At 41.0% G+C, this 21,555-nt stretch overlaps 1 protein-coding gene across 2 annotated transcripts in view; it reads left to right on the top strand.

The window, feature by feature from the left end:
• The window catches only part of CEP170 (centrosomal protein 170), a 285,415-nt gene that overhangs the window by 241,988 nt on the left and 21,872 nt on the right, over positions 1–21,555 (top strand). For both annotated transcript variants that reach the window (XM_040429409.1, XM_040429408.1), the window contains exons 14-15: positions 19,864–20,028; positions 20,444–20,532. In XM_040429409.1, the coding sequence (XP_040285343.1) occupies positions 19,864–20,028; positions 20,444–20,532 (254 nt within the window). The remainder of the gene's footprint in view (positions 1–19,863; positions 20,029–20,443; positions 20,533–21,555) is intronic.

Below are 21,555 nucleotides of genomic sequence, written 5' to 3'. Positions count from 1 at the left end.
GCGTTCCAAAGTTATTACCATATAAAGTGACACATGTCAGATTTGCAAAAAATGGCCTGGGCAAGAAGGTGAGAACTGGCCGGGGGATGAAGGGGTTAAGGACCCTGCCATATTTCACCTTAACCTCCTCAGGACCGCCGTACTCAGGATTGCGTCTTTGCGGCGGTCCTGTTGTTCTGGGTGGACGCGCCGGTGCGTCCTCTCGCGAAACGCGAGATTTCGTGCATTGCCGGCCCGCGCATGCGCATCGCGGGCCGGCAAAAGTTAAAGAAGTATTTCGTCACCAGCATGCCAGCCACGATCATTGGCTGGCAGGCTGGCGATTTTCAAAAAATCAAATCAGAAGCCAGATAACAGATCATATTAGTAAATATGATCTGTTATATGGCTTCTCTGCTTCTCTGCTGGTCCTTTTCGTCGGTTGGATCCAGCAGAGGAGCAGACTGAATTGTGAGTACCCACCAACACTACACCTTAGCCCCAGATCACCCTCCATCACCCCCATCATCCTAATTAACCCCTTGATCGCCCCCTGTCAATCACTTAGTGAAAGACAAAAAGTGATCAGTGTAAACTGTCACTTTTTTTTTTTCACTACTATTGGCTGTTAGGTTTTAGGGATAGTTTAGGCCCCTTGGTTAGGTAGTTTAGCGTCAGTTAGCGCCCAGCCCACCGCACCGCAGTCACTTTTATTCGCTGTTTAGCGTATCGCTAATCAGCATTTGTACTTTTATAGTATCTGTAAGTGATCAAAACTGATCACGGTCAGATCTATAATAGTATTAGTGTCACCTTAACTCGCCCTCCACTCAAAACGCAGTGTTTGCCCGATCAGGCCTGATCGTTCGCCCACACGTGCGTTCACCCACGCCCGCCCCAACGCAGTGACAAAAAAAAATTTGTTTTTTGATCACTGCACATTCACTTTACACGCACTGCGGCGATAAAAAAATCAGTTTTGATATTTTTTATCAACCGCAGCGGCCTCCGGTACTTCGCTAGCCTCCCCTTTGTAAGACAGGCTTGCTTTTTTTCTTGGGTAGTCTCAGGGAATACCCCTAAATTTAGTAATCCAAAATGTCAAACAGGGGGTATTCTTCTGAAGAGGCCTACAGGATTCGGACCCAGTCGGATGAGCAGTGGGAACCCTCATCTGACGAATCTAGCGGGTCAGAATATGAACCTGTAGAAAGCAGTGGCTCTCTGACCCAAAGTTCGGACGAGGAGGTGGAGGTCCCTGGCAGCACCAGGCGTACCCGGCCCCGTGTCGCTAGACCACAGGTTATGCAGGATCCGCTTCAAGAGCAGCAGAGTGGGGCTGGCGCTGCCGGATCACGTGGTGAGGCATACACCAGCAGCGCAGCCCTTCCTAGACCTAGTACCAGCACTGCCGTAGCAACATGGTGACGTGGCGAGCACCAGAAGGGCAGTTGAAGCTGGTACGGTGGCACGTGCAGTAGTTACCCCGTCGCAGCCACCACGCAGACAGGCCCGTAGAGCCCCTAGAATCCCTGAGGTGCTGGCAAACCCTGATTGGCAGTCACCAACTTCAGCCGCACCTGTAGTTCCCCCTTTCACCGCCCAGTCTGGAGTTCGGGTTGAGACGGCTCAAATCTGTTCGGCCCTGGGATTTTTTGAGCTGTTCTTGACTGCGGAGCTCTTGGACTTAGTCGTGGCAGAGACAAACCGGTATGCCACACAATTTATATCCGCCAACCCGGGAAGCTCTTATGCCCAGTCTTTCCGGTGGAAACCAGTCCAAGTTTCCGAACTTAAAATTTTTCTGGGCCTTCTCCTCAACATGGGTCTAACTAAAAAGCATGAATTGCGGTCATATTGGTCCACGAACCCGATTCATCACATGCCCATGTTCTCTGCTGCTATGTCCAGGACACGATTTGAGACCATCCTGCGTTTCCTGCACTTTAGCGACAACACCACCTCCCGTCCCAGAGGCCACCCTGCTTTTGACCGGCTCCACAAAATTCGGCCCCTCATAGACCATTTCAACCAGAAATTTGCAGATTTGTATACCCCCGAGCAAAACATCTGCGTAGACGAGTCCCTAATACATTTTACCGGGCGCCTTGGCTTCAAACAATACATCCCAAGCAAGCGTGCCCGGTATGGGGTCAAATTGTATAAGCTCTGTGAAAGGGCCACAGGCTATACCCACAAATTTCGGATCTATGAGGGAAAAGATCAGACCCTGGAGCCGGTCGGTTGCCCTGACTACCTGGGGAGCAGTGGGAAGACAGTCTGGGACTTGGTGTCACCCTTATTCGGCAAGGGGTACCATCTTTATGTGGACAATTTTTACACAAGTGTGGCCCTCTTTAGGCATTTGTTTCTAGAACGGATTTGCGCCTGTGGCACCGCGCGAACTAGTCGCGTGGGCTTCCCCCAACTGCTTGTAACCACCCGTCTTGCAAGGGGGGAGAGGGCTGCCTTGTGTAACGAAGAACTGCTCGCGGTGAAATGGAGAGACAAGCGTGACGTTTACATGCTCTCCTCCATTCACGCAGACACGACAATCCAAATTGAAAGGGCAACCCGTGTCATTGAAAAGCCCCTCTGTGTCCACGACTATAATGCGCTCATGGGAGGGGTGGACTTCAATGACCAGATGTTGGCTCCCTATTTAGTTTCCCGCAGAACCAGACGCTGGTATAAGAAGGTGTCTGTATATTTAATTCAATTGGCTGTCTATAATAGTTTTGTTCTCTACAGTAAGGCTGGGAGAACAGGATCCTTCCTCAAATTCCAGGAAGAGATCATCGAGAACCTCATTTATCCGGGAGGTTCCGTGGCCCCATCCACCAGTGTAGTTAGCCGTCTACACGAGCGACATTTCCCCAGTGTCGTTGCTGGTACCTCAACCCAACCGCCACCCCGAAAAAAATGTCGTGTCTGTAGCAGGAGTGGAATAAGGCGTGACACCCGCTATTTCTGTCCTGACTGTCCGGACCACCCTGCCCTATGCTATGGTGAGTGTTTCCGGAAGTACCACACACAGGTACACCTAGCATAGGGATTGCATCTCACAGGACAGGCACACAGGGCTATTAGGGCCCTTTCTCTCACAGCTGCTGCAAACCTCTCCTTTCACCTGGGATAAAGTGCATAACGTACTTCGCCACATTCCGTGAGGGGCATGGTGAGTTCCTAGAATTTTTTATTTTTTGTCACAAGTTAGTGGAAAATGATGATTTTTTTTTTGATTTTTTTTTCATACAAAGTCTCATATTCCACTAACTTGTGACAAAAAATAAAAACTTCCATGAACTCACTATGCCCATCAGCGAATACCTTGGGGTCTCTTCTTTCCAAAATGGGGTCACTTGTGGGGTAGTTATACTGCCCTGGCATTCTAGGGGCCCAAATGTGTGGTAAGGAGTTTGAAATCAAATTCTGTAAAAAATGACCTGTGTAATTCCGAAAGGTGCTCTTTGGAATATGGGCCCCTTTGCCCACCTAGGCTGCAAAAAAGTGTCACACATCTGGTATCTCCGTACTCAGGAGAAGGTGGGGAATGTGTTTTGGGGTGTCTTTTTACATATACCCATGCTGGGTGAGAGAAATATCTTGGCAAAAGACAACTTTGTATAAAAAAATGGGAAAAGTTGTCTTTTGCCAAGATATTTCTCTCACCCAGCATGGGTATATATAAAATGACACCCCAAAACACATTCCCCAACTTCTCCTGAATACAGAGATACCACATGTGTGACACTTTTTTGCAGCCTAGGTGGGCAAAGGGGCCCATATTCCAAAGAGCACCTTTAGGATTTCACTGGTCATTTTTTACAGAATTTGATTTCAAACTCCTTACCACACATTTGGGCCCCTAGAATGCCAGGGCAGTATAACTACCCCACAAGTGACCCCATTTTGGAAAGAAGAGACCCCAAGGTATTCGCTGATGGGCATAGTGAGTTCATAGAACTTTTTATTTTTTGTCACAAGTTAGTGGAATATGAGACTTTGTAAGAAAAAAAAAAAAATCATCATTTTCCGCTAACTTGTGACAAAAAATAAAAAGTTCTATGAACTCACTATGCCCATCAGCGAATACCTTAGGGTGTCTACTTTCCGAAATGGGGTCATTTGTGGGGTGTTTGTACTGTCTGGCCATTGTAGAACCTCAGGAAACATGACAGGTGCTCAGAAAGTCAGAGCTGCTTCAAAAAGCGGAAATTCACATTTTTGTACCATAGTTTGTAAACGCTATAACTTTTACCCAAACAATTTTTTTTTTACCCAAACATTTTTTTTTTATCAAAGACATGTAGAACAATAAATTTAGAGCAAAATTTATATATGGATCTCGTTTTTTTTTGCCAAATTTTACAACTGAAAGTGAAAAATGTCATTTTTTTGCAAAAAAAATCGTTAAATTTCGATTAATAACAAAAAAAGTAAAAATGTCAGCAGCAATGAAATACCACCAAATGAAAGCTCTATTAGTGAGAAGAAAAGGAGGTAAAATTCATTTGGGTGGTAAGTTGCATGACCGAGCAATAAACGGTGAAAGTAGTGTAGTGCAGAAGTGTAAAAAGTGGCCTGGTCTTTCAGCGTGTTTAAGCACTGGGGGCTGAGGTGGTTAAGGACCAGGCCATTTTTTGCAAATCTGACGTGTCATTTTATGTGGTGATAACTTTAAAACACTTTTACTTATCCAGGCCATTTTGAGATTGTTTTCTGATCACATATTGTACTTCATGACAGTGGTAAAATTGAGTCAAAAAAAATTATTTTTATTTATGAAAAAAATACCAAATTTACCAAAAATTTGGAAAAATTTGCTAATTTCCAAATTTCAATTTCTCTACTTTTATAATAGATAGTAATACCTACAAAAATAGTTATTACTTTACATTCCCCAATAGTCTACTACATGTTTGGGTCATTTTGTGAATGCCATTTTAGTTTTTGGGGACTTTAGAAGGCTTAGAAGTTAAAAAGCAAATCTTGAAATTTTTCAGAAAATTTCCAAAATCCACTTTTTAAGGACCAGTTCAGGTCTAAAGTCACTTTGTGAGGCTTACATAATAGAAACCACCCAAAAATGACCCCATTTTAGAAACTACACCCCTCAAGGTATTCAAAACTGACTTTACCAACTTTGTCAACCCTTTAGTTGTTCCACAAGAATTAATGGAAATGGAGATTAAATTTTAGAGTTTCACTTTTTTGGCAGATTTTCCATTTTAATCAATTTTTTTCCAGTAACAAAGCAAGGGTTAACAGCAAAGCAAAACTCAATATTTATTGCCCCGATTCTGTAGTTTACAGAAACACCCCATATGTGGTCGTAAACTGCTGTACTGGCACACAGCATTGCTCAGAAGGAAAGGAACGCCATATGGATTTTGGAAAGCAGATTTCACTGGGATCATTCTAAGCTGCCATGTCACATTTGAAGACCCCCTGATGCACCCCTAGAGTAGAAACTCCAAAAATGTGACCCCATTTTGGAAACTACGGGATAAGGTGGCAGTTTTGTTGGTACTATTTTAGGGTACATATGATTTTTGGTTGCTCTATATCACACTTTATATGAGGCAAGGTAACAAAAAATATCTGTTTTGGCAGCGTTTTTATTTTTTGTTTTTTTTCAACGTTCATCTGACCATTTAGATCATGTGGTATTTTTATTGAGCAGGTTGTTACGGACGCGACAATACCAAATATGACAAATTTCTTTGGTTGTTTGTTTCAGTTTTACATAATAAAGCATTTTTGAAAAAAATATATATTTTTTTTAGTGTCTCCACATTCTAAAAGCTGTATTTTTTTTATTTTTTTTTGGGTGACTGTCTTGTGTAGGGGCTCATTTTTTTTCAGGAAGAGATGACAGTTTGATTGGTATTATTTGAAATTAAAAGCAGGCACTCACCAGCTGGTTAGTCTAATAAGTAGTAGCTTTATATATTGAGATAAAATTTACAATAAAATATACATAAAATTAACATATAATACACTGGGGATAATAAGACATTAAGTATCCTACTTCAATATCCTGCCGGGTGAACAAATATCAAGCTTTGGGTCTATGAGTGTATATAATCAATTCATATAATCAAATCAACATCCTGTGTAAGATAAAGAACATACAAACATCCTTTGGTGAACAAAAAATCTGTGAAAAATAAAATCAAAATCCTGTGCAAAGTAGATAATACAAAAATAGTATGCTAGTGATATATTATAGGTAAATATAGTGATAAATAGGGTCGTGCATAGACCTAGTAGCAATTCCTCAGTTGAGGTATATATTGTTTCAGTTCAATGGCAGTTCCTCTATGCGTTTAGGCAGTAAGGCTTAGGTAAAGAATAGTCGGGTGTTAGAACTGGGGCGTCCCCCTAGTTCTTCAAACCCTCTTACCTTGCCTCTAGTTCAGGCTGAACCTTTAAAGGTGGGGTCCTTGGTATAGGATCCAAATGTATAAAAGTTTTCCTCTCGTCGGTCTCAGCGTTCCACGAGAGTGCTTCCGTGCGTCTCAGCAATCAGGAAGTGATCTCTGCGTTCCACGAGGGTACTTCCGTGCGTCTCAGCGATCAGGAAGTGATCTCTCCAATTCTCGTGGGCTCGCGTAGTCTCGCGATCAATTAGTCCAGCTAAATTTTCACTGGATTGTAGCTGCAGACTCAACGGTATTCTTCCAACTTTTTGCAGAATAGGGTGGGTAAATACTCGCAGGAACCAGCCAGACGCGTTTCGAGGGTCCTCCCTCTTCCTCAGTGGCTATACTGCGAGTGTTACCCTTCTCACTTATATACTGTGGTTCTCTGAGATCCCACCCAACTCCGATCTGGATTTCACTTATTCTAATTAGGTTAACTCTTCAGTGCAAGGTACTACTTCAATATATATATATATATATAGATTAAATTTCTCACTGGCTTTCTAATCTTTATTATTTAAAAGATATATATCAGGGTATATACGAATATAATTTAAAAATATATAAAAATATAAATAGTGCAAATATATAAGCGCTAGTTTAGAATCCTTAAATATATAAATCTGGGATAACAATTACTTATTCATTACTTTTCCATAATAGTTCCAAGTATTTGAACAATACTCCAAAGTCCAAATAACATAAAAAGCGTCCTAAGATCTTAACAGACGCAGTGGACACAAAAATACAAAAAACGCATCAAAACCGCACCCAATAGCTAAAAACCGCATATGCGTTTTCGGTGCGTTTTGTGTCAAAATAAACTCCCCCATTCATCTTCATGAATCCCCATCATTTATACCTCCTCCTTCTCATCAAAGATATCTCTAGATGTTATATAATGGATATTCAGCATTAATATCTCCATATTTTAATCTAATAAGTATATCCTATCTTTAATTTTCTTTCTTTATTAATTGGAGATTATCTTCCCTTTTTCTTTTATTCTTTTATTCTTTATTGAGGTGTAAGGGGAGGAAGGCCCACCACCGAGGGTAGATCCTGGTGCCGTATAATAGCTAACCGCAGGATGTCCCGTCAGAGGGGGGCATCCCTCCCTAGAGATTATAGGAAACCAAATAACTCAAAATCTGAGTTCAGTCCCCGTGGGAGAAGAGTTTGGAAGTCAAAAATTCGCCTAGATTCCTGCCTCGACATCCTAGCGATATGGTCTCCACCTCGCCAGTGTATATCCACCTTTTCAAAGGCCATGAAGACCATACCTCTTGGATCTTTATTATGACATTGTTTATAGTGTAATGACAGGGAGTGTTTTTCATAGCCATTTTTTATATTAGTCACATGTTCTGCTAACCTCTTTTTTAAGGTACGTTTAGTCCTCCCAATATATTGTTTCTTGCATTGGCATTCTATTATATACAATATATTCTTTGAGCTACAGGTCAAAAATTCTTTAATTTTCCACGTGAAGGAATTTACCCTTGACTGAATCTCAGTGGTCTTCCTAGGGAATGATGTAATTTTGCAGATTCCACAGCTTCCACATCTATAGAAGCCACTGAGACTCAGCCAACTTTGGATAGATGTTTTATCCTCCTTCTTTCTATTTTTGACTGATGGTGCTACCTTTAAAGATAGATTTTGTGCTCTAGTATATGTAATTTGGGGACCATTGCCAATTAGAGGGCCTATTAATTTGTCATTCAATAAGTGGTGCCAGTGTTTCCTTACTATCCCCTCTATTTGTTTGTGTTGCTTATTAAAGGGTAGTATTATTCTAAACTGATCTCCTTCTTTGTCTTCTTTTATATTTTCTACAAAGAAGGTGTTTCTGTCTATGTTCTGAACCTTGATCAGTGCTTTATCCAATACATTATTGGGATATTCTTTATCTAAGAAACACTTTTTCAATACCTGGGCCTCCCTGACAAACTCTGCTTCATCCGTACAGTTTCTTTTTATCCTCCTAAACTGTCCCGTTGGGACTTCCAGCAGCCATCTGGGTAGATGGCAGCTTGAAAAGAGGATATAACTGTTACGGGATACTTCTTTCTGGAATGTGCTACATATTAATTGGTTATTTTGTACTCTAATTAATAAATCTAGGAATTCTATTTTTTCTTCACTAAGATTTTTTGAAAAACTAAGATTATAAATATTGTTATTCAATTGTTCCAAAAATACATCAAGATCCTCTCTCGTACCTCTCCAGACAAATAGGATATCGTCGATAAATCTATGCCAGAGTACCAGGTCTGCCCCTATCATGTGTTTGATCTGCTCTTCTTCCCATTTAGCCATGAATAAGTTTGCATAACTAGGGGCAAACCTGGTACCCATGGCAGTACCTCTAGTCTGGAGGTAGTGATCCTGATTATAAGAAAAATAATTATGGGTCAGAATGAATTTCACCCCATCTGCTATGAAGTCTATCTGTTTCTCCCCGAAATTGCTATGGGTATTCAATTGATTTCTTAATGCTTCAATTCCCTGATCATGGTTGATAACCGTATATAGGGAACTTACATCTAAAGTCCCTAGTATCCAGTTTGTCTCATATTCCAGACCTTCCACTATTTGTATGACCTGCGTTGTATCTCTAATGTATGCAAAATTCTTTTTTACACTAGGTTGTAGGAGTTTATCTATATATTCTGACAAATTTGAGGTTAAAGAACCTATGCCAGAGATAATTGGTCTTCCTGGGGGGTTCACTTGATCTTTATGCACTTTAGGCAAACAATAGAAAATTGGCATTCTATGTTGAGTTTTGGTGATATATTTAAACTCATGGTCATTTAGGATACCATTTTCCCACCCCTCTCTGGCAAAGTCAGTCAATTCCTTACTATATTCATTAGTGGGGTCCTTCGATAGTCTGGAGTATGTAGCAGCGTCTGATAACTGTCTAAGACATTCTGCTTCATACTTTTGAGTCTCCAGAATAACGATGGCTCCTCCCTTATCCGCAGGTCGTATAGTGATATTTTCTAATTTTTGTAGTTGTTTTATGGCCTGTATTTCTTGAGTGGTCACATTATTACCCAATTTTCCATTCACATTTAATTTCCTAATATCTGTTTCCACAGATTTTTTGAAGGCTGCCATCTCATGGCCTATCTGTTGTCTTGGGTACATTTTACTTGCCAATTTCAATTTAGTATGGACAAACGTATTATTTTCAGTGGAATTCGCAATTATGGGGTTCTTCATAAAATGTTTTTTAAGGCACAATTTTCTAACAAATTTCTCTATTCCAATATAGATGTCAAATTTGCTAGCTTGTGCTGTAGGGGCAAATTTTAATCCCTTGTTTAATAATTGAATCTGGGTTGGTGTCAGAGATATTTTACTCAAATTTATAATTGAATCTAACTCTTTTTGGGTATTCAGTTTCTGTATTGTCTTCTTCCCCTTTCTCTTTCCCCTCCTTGTCCCCTTTGATCGTGATCGTGGTGGTATTGGTGCCGATTCGGGATATAACTCTCCCTCCCTCCCTGATAATTCCCCTCCCTCGGATTGTGTTGGGTTTCTTGATGGTAACCCCTGTATCTCAAATTGTATTGATGCCCCATCTCCTGATGATGGTTCATTACCGGGGGGGATTTCGCCCGTTCTGATGTTATGTGTTTTATTTGGCGCGTTTTCGTTTTGTGATGTGGAGGGGTCCCATCTAAAAAATGATTATTCATAATCGGTTCATATCTATTTCTTACTGGGATGTCATATTCATATTGTCTATCCTCTCTATTCTCTCTAGTGGCATCTTCATTTATATTAGTCGAATCTTGATTATCTCCTGATGAATATTTATCTGTTTCTTTTCTAGTATTTTTCTTCAATTTCTTACTTTTTTTACTAACTATCTCTTGTTCTATTAGTCCTAAATTTTTGCAAATCCTTTGTTGCCAATTGGTGATTTCTTCACCAATGGGGAATGTCTGTATTATTTCCCTAATTTTTAGGATTTTTTCTGTGGTTTCTTCCAAGATTTTATTTCTTCTCTTGATAATTAGTTCTACTAATGCTATAGATTGTTTCATCAGGAGATTCTCCCATTCTTCTCTAAATGATTCATTTAATAGATCAGTCGCTGGATTCTTATATAGTTGTAAACCCTTTGGTATAATACCTAATTCTAGGTATTTCCCCAATGATTTAATTTCCCATTTCTGCTTTAGTTGTCTTATCAGCAGTGTTTCCAGCTCTCTAAAGGACTCTGTAACGGATTTCTCATTAGATCCAAAATTAATATTAGATTCTTCAAAAATAAAAGACTCTAACCTTGTATTCTGATTTTCTATAAACTGCCAGATGTCCATATTGACAGGTGCTGGGGGGCTCAACAATATTAGGTGAATAAATTATCAATGAAACAAGTATATATTGTGGCTCACCCGTATCTGTCAATGCGGTAAGGGTGCTCTGCTTTTTGGATGTAACACCTATGCATCCGGTATAAAGAGTTGCAATTATTTGAAATTAAAAGCAGGCACTCACCAGCTGGTTAGTCTAATAAGTAGTAGCTTTATATATTGAGATAAAATTTACAATAAAATATACATAAAATTAACATATAATACACTGGGGATAATAAGACATTAAGTATCCTACTTCAATATCCTGCCGGGTGAACAAATATCAAGCTTTGGGTCTATGAGTGTATATAATCAATTCATATAATCAAATCAACATCCTGTGTAAGATAAAGAACATACAAACATCCTTTGGTGAACAAAAAATCTGTGAAAAATAAAATCAAAATCCTGTGCAAAGTAGATAATACAAAAATAGTATGCTAGTGATATATTATAGGTAAATATAGTGATAAATAGGGTCGTGCATAGACCTAGTAGCAATTCCTCAGTTGAGGTATATATTGTTTCAGTTCAATGGCAGTTCCTCTATGCGTTTAGGCAGTAAGGCTTAGGTAAAGAATAGTCGGGTGTTAGAACTGGGGCGTCCCCCTAGTTCTTCAAACCCTCTTACCTTGCCTCTAGTTCAGGCTGAACCTTTAAAGGTGGGGTCCTTGGTATAGGATCCAAATGTATAAAAGTTTTCCTCTCGTCGGTCTCAGCGTTCCACGAGAGTGCTTCCGTGCGTCTCAGCAATCAGGAAGTGATCTCTGCGTTCCACGAGGGTACTTCCGTGCGTCTCAGCGATCAGGAAGTGATCTCTCCAATTCTCGTGGGCTCGCGTAGTCTCGCGATCAATTAGTCCAGCTAAATTTTCACTGGATTGTAGCTGCAGACTCAACGGTATTCTTCCAACTTTTTGCAGAATAGGGTGGGTAAATACTCGCAGGAACCAGCCAGACGCGTTTCGAGGGTCCTCCCTCTTCCTCAGTGGCTATACTGCGAGTGTTACCCTTCTCACTTATATACTGTGGTTCTCTGAGATCCCACCCAACTCCGATCTGGATTTCACTTATTCTAATTAGGTTAACTCTTCAGTGCAAGGTACTACTTCAATATATATATATATATATAGATTAAATTTCTCACTGGCTTTCTAATCTTTATTATTTAAAAGATATATATCAGGGTATATACGAATATAATTTAAAAATATATAAAAATATAAATAGTGCAAATATATAAGCGCTAGTTTAGAATCCTTAAATATATAAATCTGGGATAACAATTACTTATTCATTACTTTTCCATAATAGTTCCAAGTATTTGAACAATACTCCAAAGTCCAAATAACATAAAAAGCGTCCTAAGATCTTAACAGACGCAGTGGACACAAAAATACAAAAAACGCATCAAAACCGCACCCAATAGCTAAAAACCGCATATGCGTTTTCGGTGCGTTTTGTGTCAAAATAAACTCCCCCATTCATCTTCATGAATCCCCATCATTTATACCTCCTCCTTCTCATCAAAGATATCTCTAGATGTTATATAATGGATATTCAGCATTAATATCTCCATATTTTAATCTAATAAGTATATCCTATCTTTAATTTTCTTTCTTTATTAATTGGAGATTATCTTCCCTTTTTCTTTTATTCTTTTATTCTTTATTGAGGTGTAAGGGGAGGAAGGCCCACCACCGAGGGTAGATCCTGGTGCCGTATAATAGCTAACCGCAGGATGTCCCGTCAGAGGGGGGCATCCCTCCCTAGAGATTATAGGAAACCAAATAACTCAAAATCTGAGTTCAGTCCCCGTGGGAGAAGAGTTTGGAAGTCAAAAATTCGCCTAGATTCCTGCCTCGACATCCTAGCGATATGGTCTCCACCTCGCCAGTGTATATCCACCTTTTCAAAGGCCATGAAGACCATACCTCTTGGATCTTTATTATGACATTGTTTATAGTGTAATGACAGGGAGTGTTTTTCATAGCCATTTTTTATATTAGTCACATGTTCTGCTAACCTCTTTTTTAAGGTACGTTTAGTCCTCCCAATATATTGTTTCTTGCATTGGCATTCTATTATATACAATATATTCTTTGAGCTACAGGTCAAAAATTCTTTAATTTTCCACGTGAAGGAATTTACCCTTGACTGAATCTCAGTGGTCTTCCTAGGGAATGATGTAATTTTGCAGATTCCACAGCTTCCACATCTATAGAAGCCACTGAGACTCAGCCAATATTTTTAAATTATATTCGTATATACCCTGATATATATCTTTTAAATAATAAAGATTAGAAAGCCAGTGAGAAATTTAATCTATATATATATATATATATTGAAGTAGTACCTTGCACTGAAGAGTTAACCTAATTAGAATAAGTGAAATCCAGATCGGAGTTGGGTGGGATCTCAGAGAACCACAGTATATAAGTGAGAAGGGTAACACTCGCAGTATAGCCACTGAGGAAGAGGGAGGACCCTCGAAACGCGTCTGGCTGGTTCCTGCGAGTATTTACCCACCCTATTCTGCAAAAAGTTGGAAGAATACCGTTGAGTCTGCAGCTACAATCCAGTGAAAATTTAGCTGGACTAATTGATCGCGAGACTACGCGAGCCCACGAGAATTGGAGAGATCACTTCCTGATCGCTGAGACGCACGGAAGTACCCTCGTGGAACGCAGAGATCACTTCCTGATTGCTGAGACGCACGGAAGCACTCTCGTGGAACGCTGAGACCGACGAGAGGAAAACTTTTATACATTTGGATCCTATACCAAGGACCCCACCTTTAAAGGTTCAGCCTGAACTAGAGGCAAGGTAAGAGGGTTTGAAGAACTAGGGGGACGCCCCAGTTCTAACACCCGACTATTCTTTACCTAAGCCTTACTGCCTAAACGCATAGAGGAACTGCCATTGAACTGAAACAATATATACCTCAACTGAGGAATTGCTACTAGGTCTATGCACGACCCTATTTATCACTATATTTACCTATAATATATCACTAGCATACTATTTTTGTATTATCTACTTTGCACAGGATTTTGATTTTATTTTTCACAGATTTTTTGTTCACCAAAGGATGTTTGTATGTTCTTTATCTTACACAGGATGTTGATTTGATTATATGAATTGATTATATACACTCATAGACCCAAAGCTTGATATTTGTTCACCCGGCAGGATATTGAAGTAGGATACTTAATGTCTTATTATCCCCAGTGTATTATATGTTAATTTTATGTATATTTTATTGTAAATTTTATCTCAATATATAAAGCTACTACTTATTAGACTAACCAGCTGGTGAGTGCCTGCTTTTAATTTCAAATAATTGCAACTCTTTATACCGGATGCATAGGTGTTACATCCAAAAAGCAGAGCACCCTTACCACATTGACAGATACGGGTGAGCCACAATATATACTTGTTTCATTGATTGGTATTACACTGCTCAAAAAAATAAAGGGAACACAAAAATAACACATCCTAGATCTGAGTTAATTAAATATTCTTCTGAAATACTTTGTTCTTTACATAGTTGAATGTGCTGACAACAAAATCACACAAAAATTCAAAAATGGAAATCAAATTTTTCAACCCATGGAGGTCTGGATTTGGAGTCACACTCAAAATTAAAGTGGAAAACCACACTACAGGCTGATCCAACTTTGATGTAATGTCCTTAAAACAAGTCAAAATGAGGCTCAGTGTGTGTGGCCTCCACGTGCCTGTATGACCTCCCTACAACGCCTGTGCATGCTCCTGATGAGGTGGCGGACGGTCTCCTGAGGGATCTCCTCCCAGACCTGGACTAAAGCATCTGCCAACTCCTGGACAGTCTGTGGTGCAACGTGACGTTGGTGGATAGAGCGAGACATGATGTCCCAGATGTACTCAATTGGATTCAGGTCTGGGGAACGGGCGGGCCAGTCCATAGCATCAATGCCTTCGTCTTGCAGGAACTGCTGACACACTCCAGCTACATGAGGTCTAGCATTGTCTTGCATTAGGAGGAACCCAGGGCCAACCGCACCAGCATATGGTCTCACAAGGGGTCTGAGGATCTCATCTCGGTACCTAATGGCAGTCAGGCTACCTCTGGCGAGCACATGGAGGGCTGTGCGGCCCTCCAAAGAAATGCCACCCCACACCATTACTGACCCAATGCCAAACCGGTCATGCTGGAGGATGTTGCAGGCAGCAGAACGTTCTCCACGGCGTCTCCAGACTCTGTCACGTCTGTCACATGTGCTCAGTGTGAACCTGCTTTCATCTGTGAAGAGCACAGGGCGCCAGTGGCGAATTTGCCAATCTTAGTGTTCTCTGGCAAATGCCAAACGTCCTGCACGGTGTTGGGCTGTAAGCTCAACCCCCACCTGTGGACGTCGGGCCCTCATATCACCCTCATGGAGTCTGTTTCTGACCGTTTGAGCAGACACATGCACATTTGTGGCCTGCTGGAGATCATTTTGCAGGGCTCTGGCAGTGCTCCTCCTGTTCCTCCTTGCACAAAGGCGGAGGTAGCAGTCCTGCTGCTGGGTTGTTGCCTCCTACAGCCTCCTCCACATCTCCTGATGTACTGGCCTGTCTCCTGGTAGCGCCTCCATGCTCTGGACACTACGCTGACAGACACAGCAAACCTTCTTTCCACAGCTCGCATTGATGTGCCATCCTGGATAAGGCTACTTTCACACTAGCGTTCGGGGCTCCGCTTGTGAGCTCCGTTTGAAGGCTCTCACAAGCGGCCCCGAACGGATCCGTACTGCCCTAATGCATTCTGAGTGGATGCGGATCCGCTCAGAATGCATCAGTCTGGCAGCGTTCAGCCTCCGCTCCGCTCAGCAGGCGGACACCTGAACGCAGCTTGCAGCGTTCAGGTGTCCGCCTGGCCGTGCGGAGGCAAACGGATCCGTCCAGACTTACAATGTAAGTCAATGGGGACGGATCCGTTTGAAGATGACACAGTATGGCTCAATTTTCAAACGGATCCGTCCCCCATTGACTTTCAATGTAAAGTCAAAACGGATCCGTTTGCATTATCATGAACAAAAAAAAAAAAAAAAAATTATTATTATTTTTTTTTTGTTCATGGTTATGCAAACGGCTCCGTTCTGAACGGATGCAAGCGTTTGCATTATAGGAGCAGATTCGTCTGTGCAGACACCAGACGGATCCGCTCCTAACGCAAGTGTGAAAGTAGCCTAAGCTGCACTACCTGAGCCACTTGTGTGGGTTGTAGACTCCCATAGTCTGCTGACTATAGTTTCCTGTTTCTGGTCTTATAGTTAAAATATAACCTTTATTTTCCTTTTATTAAACACTATATTCCACACAAAAAAACACACTTATTAAAATGTATATGGAGGGCTTGGACCTGTGGGCTCAGTGTCTGTATTATTCTGATTAATCAGGAGGACTTTTACTCTCTCGCTCAAAAATCACAAACAGGCTAGTTGTATCTAACCTGTGTGATTACACTTTAGTGCCTGTAGGTGTCACCCAATACCAGGCATATGATCAATTGCGCCGCACTTTGTTAATAAATATTGCGTCCTAGGCACTGCCTTGGTTGTATTGTCCCTCACTGACAATTTCTCAGTACCTATACTATTTATATGTTTCTAGTCTCGGCGTCTGCAGTTCGCCTTTCCCTAATCCATTTTCAGCCCTGCCATCATTATTAAAATGTTAAAGACACAGCTCCCCCAACATGTTTCACCACAAACGCGGTTGATAGTAGCTCCATTCCCCTCAATGTCAACTTTTTTTATTTATGTAAGTTTTACACAATGATATCATTTTTGAAACAAAAAAAAAAACATGTTTTGGTGTCTATATAGTCTGAGAGCAATTCTTTTTTCAGTTTTTAGGCAATCGTTTTGATTGGCACTATTTTGGGGTGCATATGACTTTTTGATCGCTTGGTATTGCACTTTTAGTGATGTAAGGGGACAAAAAAAGTTTTTTTTAGCACAGTTTTAATTTTTTTGACGGTATTCACCTGAGGGATTAGGTCATGTGATATTTTTATAGAGCCGGTCGTTACGGACGTGGCAATAGCTAATATGTATACTTTTATTTAAGTTTTACACAATAATATCATTTTTGAAGAAAAAAAAACAAACATGTTTTAGTGTCTCCATATTCTGAGAGCCATAGTTTTCATTTTTTTTGGGCGACTGTCTTAGTTAGGGGCTCATTTTTTGCGAGGTGATGTGACGGTCAGATTGGTACTATTTTGGGGGGTATACGCTTTTTTGATCGCTTGGTGTTTTGTGATGTAAGGTGACAAAAAGAATGGTTTATTTAACACAAATTTTATTCCCTTTATTTTGACAAAAGGACTTTTTTTTATTTATTTTTTTTCTTCTTGAAACTTAAAATAAAAAATTTGGGGGGGGGGCTTTATTTTTTAAAACTTTTTTTTACTTTATTTTTTGTCCCACTCTGCGACTTAAACTTTTCGGGGTCTGATCCCCTTTACAATGCATGACTAAACTTCTGTATTGTCATGCATTGGCTGTAAGTGTATTACACACTGTAATACACTTTAGCCTGCATGCCTGTGAGATCCAGGTGGCTGGATCTCACAGGCTCTCCCAGAAGGCAGCCACGATGCCTAAGGAAGGCATCGGGCTGCCTTCCCTGCCATCGGGTCCTCGTCACAGAAGCGGGGACCCGATGGCCACCCCGCACATGTCTGAAGCCCGCACATGCTCGCGGCCATGCAGGGGTTAATGCGCCGGCATCGGTAATTTCACCAATACCGGCGCATGCAGCAGGGTTCCGGCTATCAGTGACCGGACCCCTGCTGCTGATCGGACGGGCGCAGCTCCTGCACCCACCCGATCACCATGATGTACATTTACTTCTCTGGTCCTTAAGTCACATCCAGAGTTGACGTACATGTACGTCATGGGTCCTTGTAACGGATCTCCTAGCACCCCGACCGGGTACCTCCGTTAAATGGATGCTCCTAGTGCTTCCCGAGGACTCCAAGCACTCCACTTGACACCGTAAGCGCTGCAGACCCCACGAACCGCCGAAGCTTGGTTGAGGTCTCACCGTCTCCTACCCACCCTGGACCTACAACAAGGCTCCAGGCTCCAGTGGGTGAACCTCTCCTAAATCCAGAGAGCAGGAACAGCTCTTACAAGAGCTAGTAGTTATAGCCAGGGGAGTATAGCAAATCTTCAGCGTATAGCAATCCCCCAGTGTCGATCAGTTACCCAAACACCAGCCTCAACATGATGAAGGATAAAACAGGAACTCTTTATTGAGGGCTACCCGCCCGTATTTATGCAGGTCCCCATCTGGTGGACACTCCCCTAGAGGACCAGATGGAAGACTGTGACACAGGACAGATATGCAGCAATTTAGGATACACAGACACAATACATCCCCACAATGCATCATGGTTTCCTCCTCTCTGCCCTGGAGACACCCAAGGAGTAATTCAATTATCTTTCAGGACAAAGGGAAATCACCAATACACATGTGGGGACAACAGGACAGAAACCATTTAAACATACAATGTCACAACCCTTACAGTAAACACAGACATTTAACATATCCCCAGATAGCTCAAGTCTGAGTGCATATTATTAGGTGAATGGCACTCAGACTACATGAATACAATAAAATTAGCTATCTGGGTACCCTCACATAAGATACACTACAATTCCAAAGACAGGTGGTTCTGTCACACACCTCAAAACCCCACATATCCCCATAATGTATACATCCATGGATAGCTCTGATCTGGGTGAACAACATATACAAAAATCACCCAGATCCGAGCAGGGGTTCCCGAATTCCATGGAAGTCACATTTGGCCGACCGCAAGCATGGCTTTCCTGCCCAAAACAGTTCCACAGATTTAAGCTGTGCGGCCGGTCTGTCTTCTCCTTCAAAGTTAGTATGGGCCATAATCCTGGGGCAAGAGGCTGGCAACCAGGCCCTTCCAAAACCCAGTGGCGAGGTTGGTTTTGCCACAGTCCTTAAGGGGTTAATATTGCATACAATGTGAAGTTAATAAGAATTGTCAAGTGTGTTGAAATTTGAAAAAACTGACCTATTTCCTGTATTCTCTGGGTCAATACAACTACAGTGATACCACATTTATATGGTTTTTCTTGTGTTTTAAGACTTTTTATATTTCCATCAACGGATCTGTGTGAGGGTTCTTTTTTTGCGTGAGCAATCTGTAGTTTTTATTGATACCAAGAGTGTGTATGACTTTTTGGTCACTTTTTATTCAGTTTTTTGGGGGAGGAGAAGTGGCAAAAACAACTGAAATTTGGTTGTTTTGATTTTTTTTTTACAGTGTTCATCATACAGGATAATTAACCTTGTTTCAATTTGGGAAGCGGCAATGCCTGTGATGGTTATTTTCTTATTGTTTATTATAATTTGTATTATGGGGAAAGGGGTGATTTTATTTATTTTCTTTTTTTTTTTTTTTTTATCTGGCCCCAAGGGTGCTTGAATATGCGATCTTCAGATCAGTTCTGCATTACATTGCAGTGAGTTATTATTGCAATGAATGCCACATTTGCTATGTTTTTATGGAAACCTGCCACCTGGAGGTCTCCATAAGAACTAGAGCAGTAATGACATGGTTTTCTTCAGAGACACCCAGACTATTGCAGAAAACTTTATGGCTTCAACAAATTTCAGCATGGGGAAGCCGCCCAGGCCCTGGAAGTACAGTGCTCCCGGGGGAAGCCACCTCAGATGCCATGGTCACAATTGAGATTGATGATGTGAAAGGCCACAACATAACAAAATGTGAAAAAAGTGAAAGGGTCTTAAGACTTTCCAAATGCATTGTATGAGACCTATTTCTAAATGCTGTATTGGGGCTATTGTTGCAATATTGATCTTGTTTTAAAGCAAGCCCAGGGTGGTAGCTCTAGCTGCCACACTGCCTAAGATCCAGACATTAGTAGCAAGGATGTGTGAGATAAGTCCTTGGCAGGGAAAGGGTTAATATAAGGGTACAAATTAGTGAAATCTTGCAATTACTTGCTATTGGTTTTAAGAATCTGTTATTTTTTTTTTTAGCTGGTAGATCGTGTTTTCGATGAAAGCCTAAACTTTCAAAAGATTCTTCCTTCAAAGTTGTCTAAATCAGAGACCACTTTTCGGGCAAATGATTCAAAACCTCAACCTAAGGAAACCCCTGAACCACAAATTATTACTAGAAGAAAAACTTGGAGCAGAGATGACGTAAGTTTAAATCTTTGAGTATGTAAGACTAGCTACAACTGTAGGACTTTGCCTTTCAAAGCATCTTACAGTTTGCATACATAATTATTCTTTATAAAAGTCGAGTAACCTTTTCAATACATCTTGAACTGGCCATAAGTTATGTTTAAATTGTCTAGCATTGCAGCCACATTTTTCCAGGCTCAGTAAATAATTCCAGTATTCTGCATGTGGTTATGTGCATTCTGGTAAGTGCAGTGACACCTTGCATTGTACAATAATTTGATTTAGGTTTAGCTAACCTTCTTATTGCATTAGAGGAACTAAAGCAATATGGCTGCATCTATCAAAAAGTATGTGAACCCGCACCACGGACATGGTGTAAACAGTACACAAGTGAAAATGAAATCTGCATTTTTAACTTTTTTTTTTTTAGGTAATGGGAGATAGTTTACTGCTTTCTTCAGTATTTCAATTTTCCCGAAAAATTAGACAAACCATTGACAAAACAGCGAATAAAATAAGGTATAGTGTACTAATTTCATTTTTCTCAACATGTCATACATTGAAGCTAATTCAATATGTTAGGTCCTTACCAAAAATAACCATATTAGTTACTGAGCTACCATCTTGTTCTTTAATATTTGGTCAGTTTTTTGTTGTCATTATCAGTATAGTTTCTAGAAGGGTTAACGCCTAGCTTTTCCAGTGTCCTAAAGAGTAAAGCTCTGAGGAAACTTTGTATGGGGAGATATATCAAGACTGGCGGATCCATCCTGTGCTGGTGTGAGAATGCGCCTGATTTGTTAAGAGGCAGAAGCTTCTTAACAAATAAGGTGCATCTCTGCCATGCCGTGTGGCAGAAACTGCAGTTTACACCAGCTACAGGCTGGCATACACTTCAGCTATAACTTCCGTCACTTTCTGGCGAAAATTATCGTAAATATGATGCCCCCTTCCGCTAAGCCACGCCCCATTTCAAATTGTCTCAAATTATGGTGCACACTTGCAGCTTTTTTATTGTGGCGTATAGGCCTTGATAAAAAGACTTTTTCCCCAAAATGAAGCAACAGTTCGCTAAGGCTTGTCTCACACGTCAAAACCATTGACAGCCTGCCAGAGTTCATTGTATCTGGCATAACTGGAAACCGCAAAAGCATCACTAGATCCCATTGACTATAATAGAAATCAGCTGGGATCCGGCCTTTTTCTGGTATTTGTACTGGAAATATGCAGGACAAAAAACGGTGCTTGCAATCCAGGCACTAATGCCGGAAACAGGCCAGATCCTCGCCTGGTCCCAATATAGTCAATGGGCTCCGGCAGGGAACGGCTATGTCGGATACTATGGACTCCTGCAGGCTGTTCCTCTGCCAGAACAGCCTGCCAGATGGTTTTAATGCTAGTGTGAATCTAGCCTAAATGAAATGTATCATTACACCCCTGCAAAGCATTGTGCCTGGTTTAACAGTACATTTCCTGGTGACAGATTCCCTTTAATATTTATTAAATGGTTTATGCAGCTCGTTAGCAGAGGGTAAATTATGC

The sequence above is a fragment of the Bufo bufo genome, chromosome 4 (genome assembly GCF_905171765.1).
Source record: "Bufo bufo chromosome 4, aBufBuf1.1, whole genome shotgun sequence".
NCBI lineage: Eukaryota > Metazoa > Chordata > Amphibia > Anura > Bufonidae > Bufo > Bufo bufo.
Note: the sequence above shows the minus strand (reverse complement) of the source record. Positions and strands in the feature narration are given on the sequence as shown.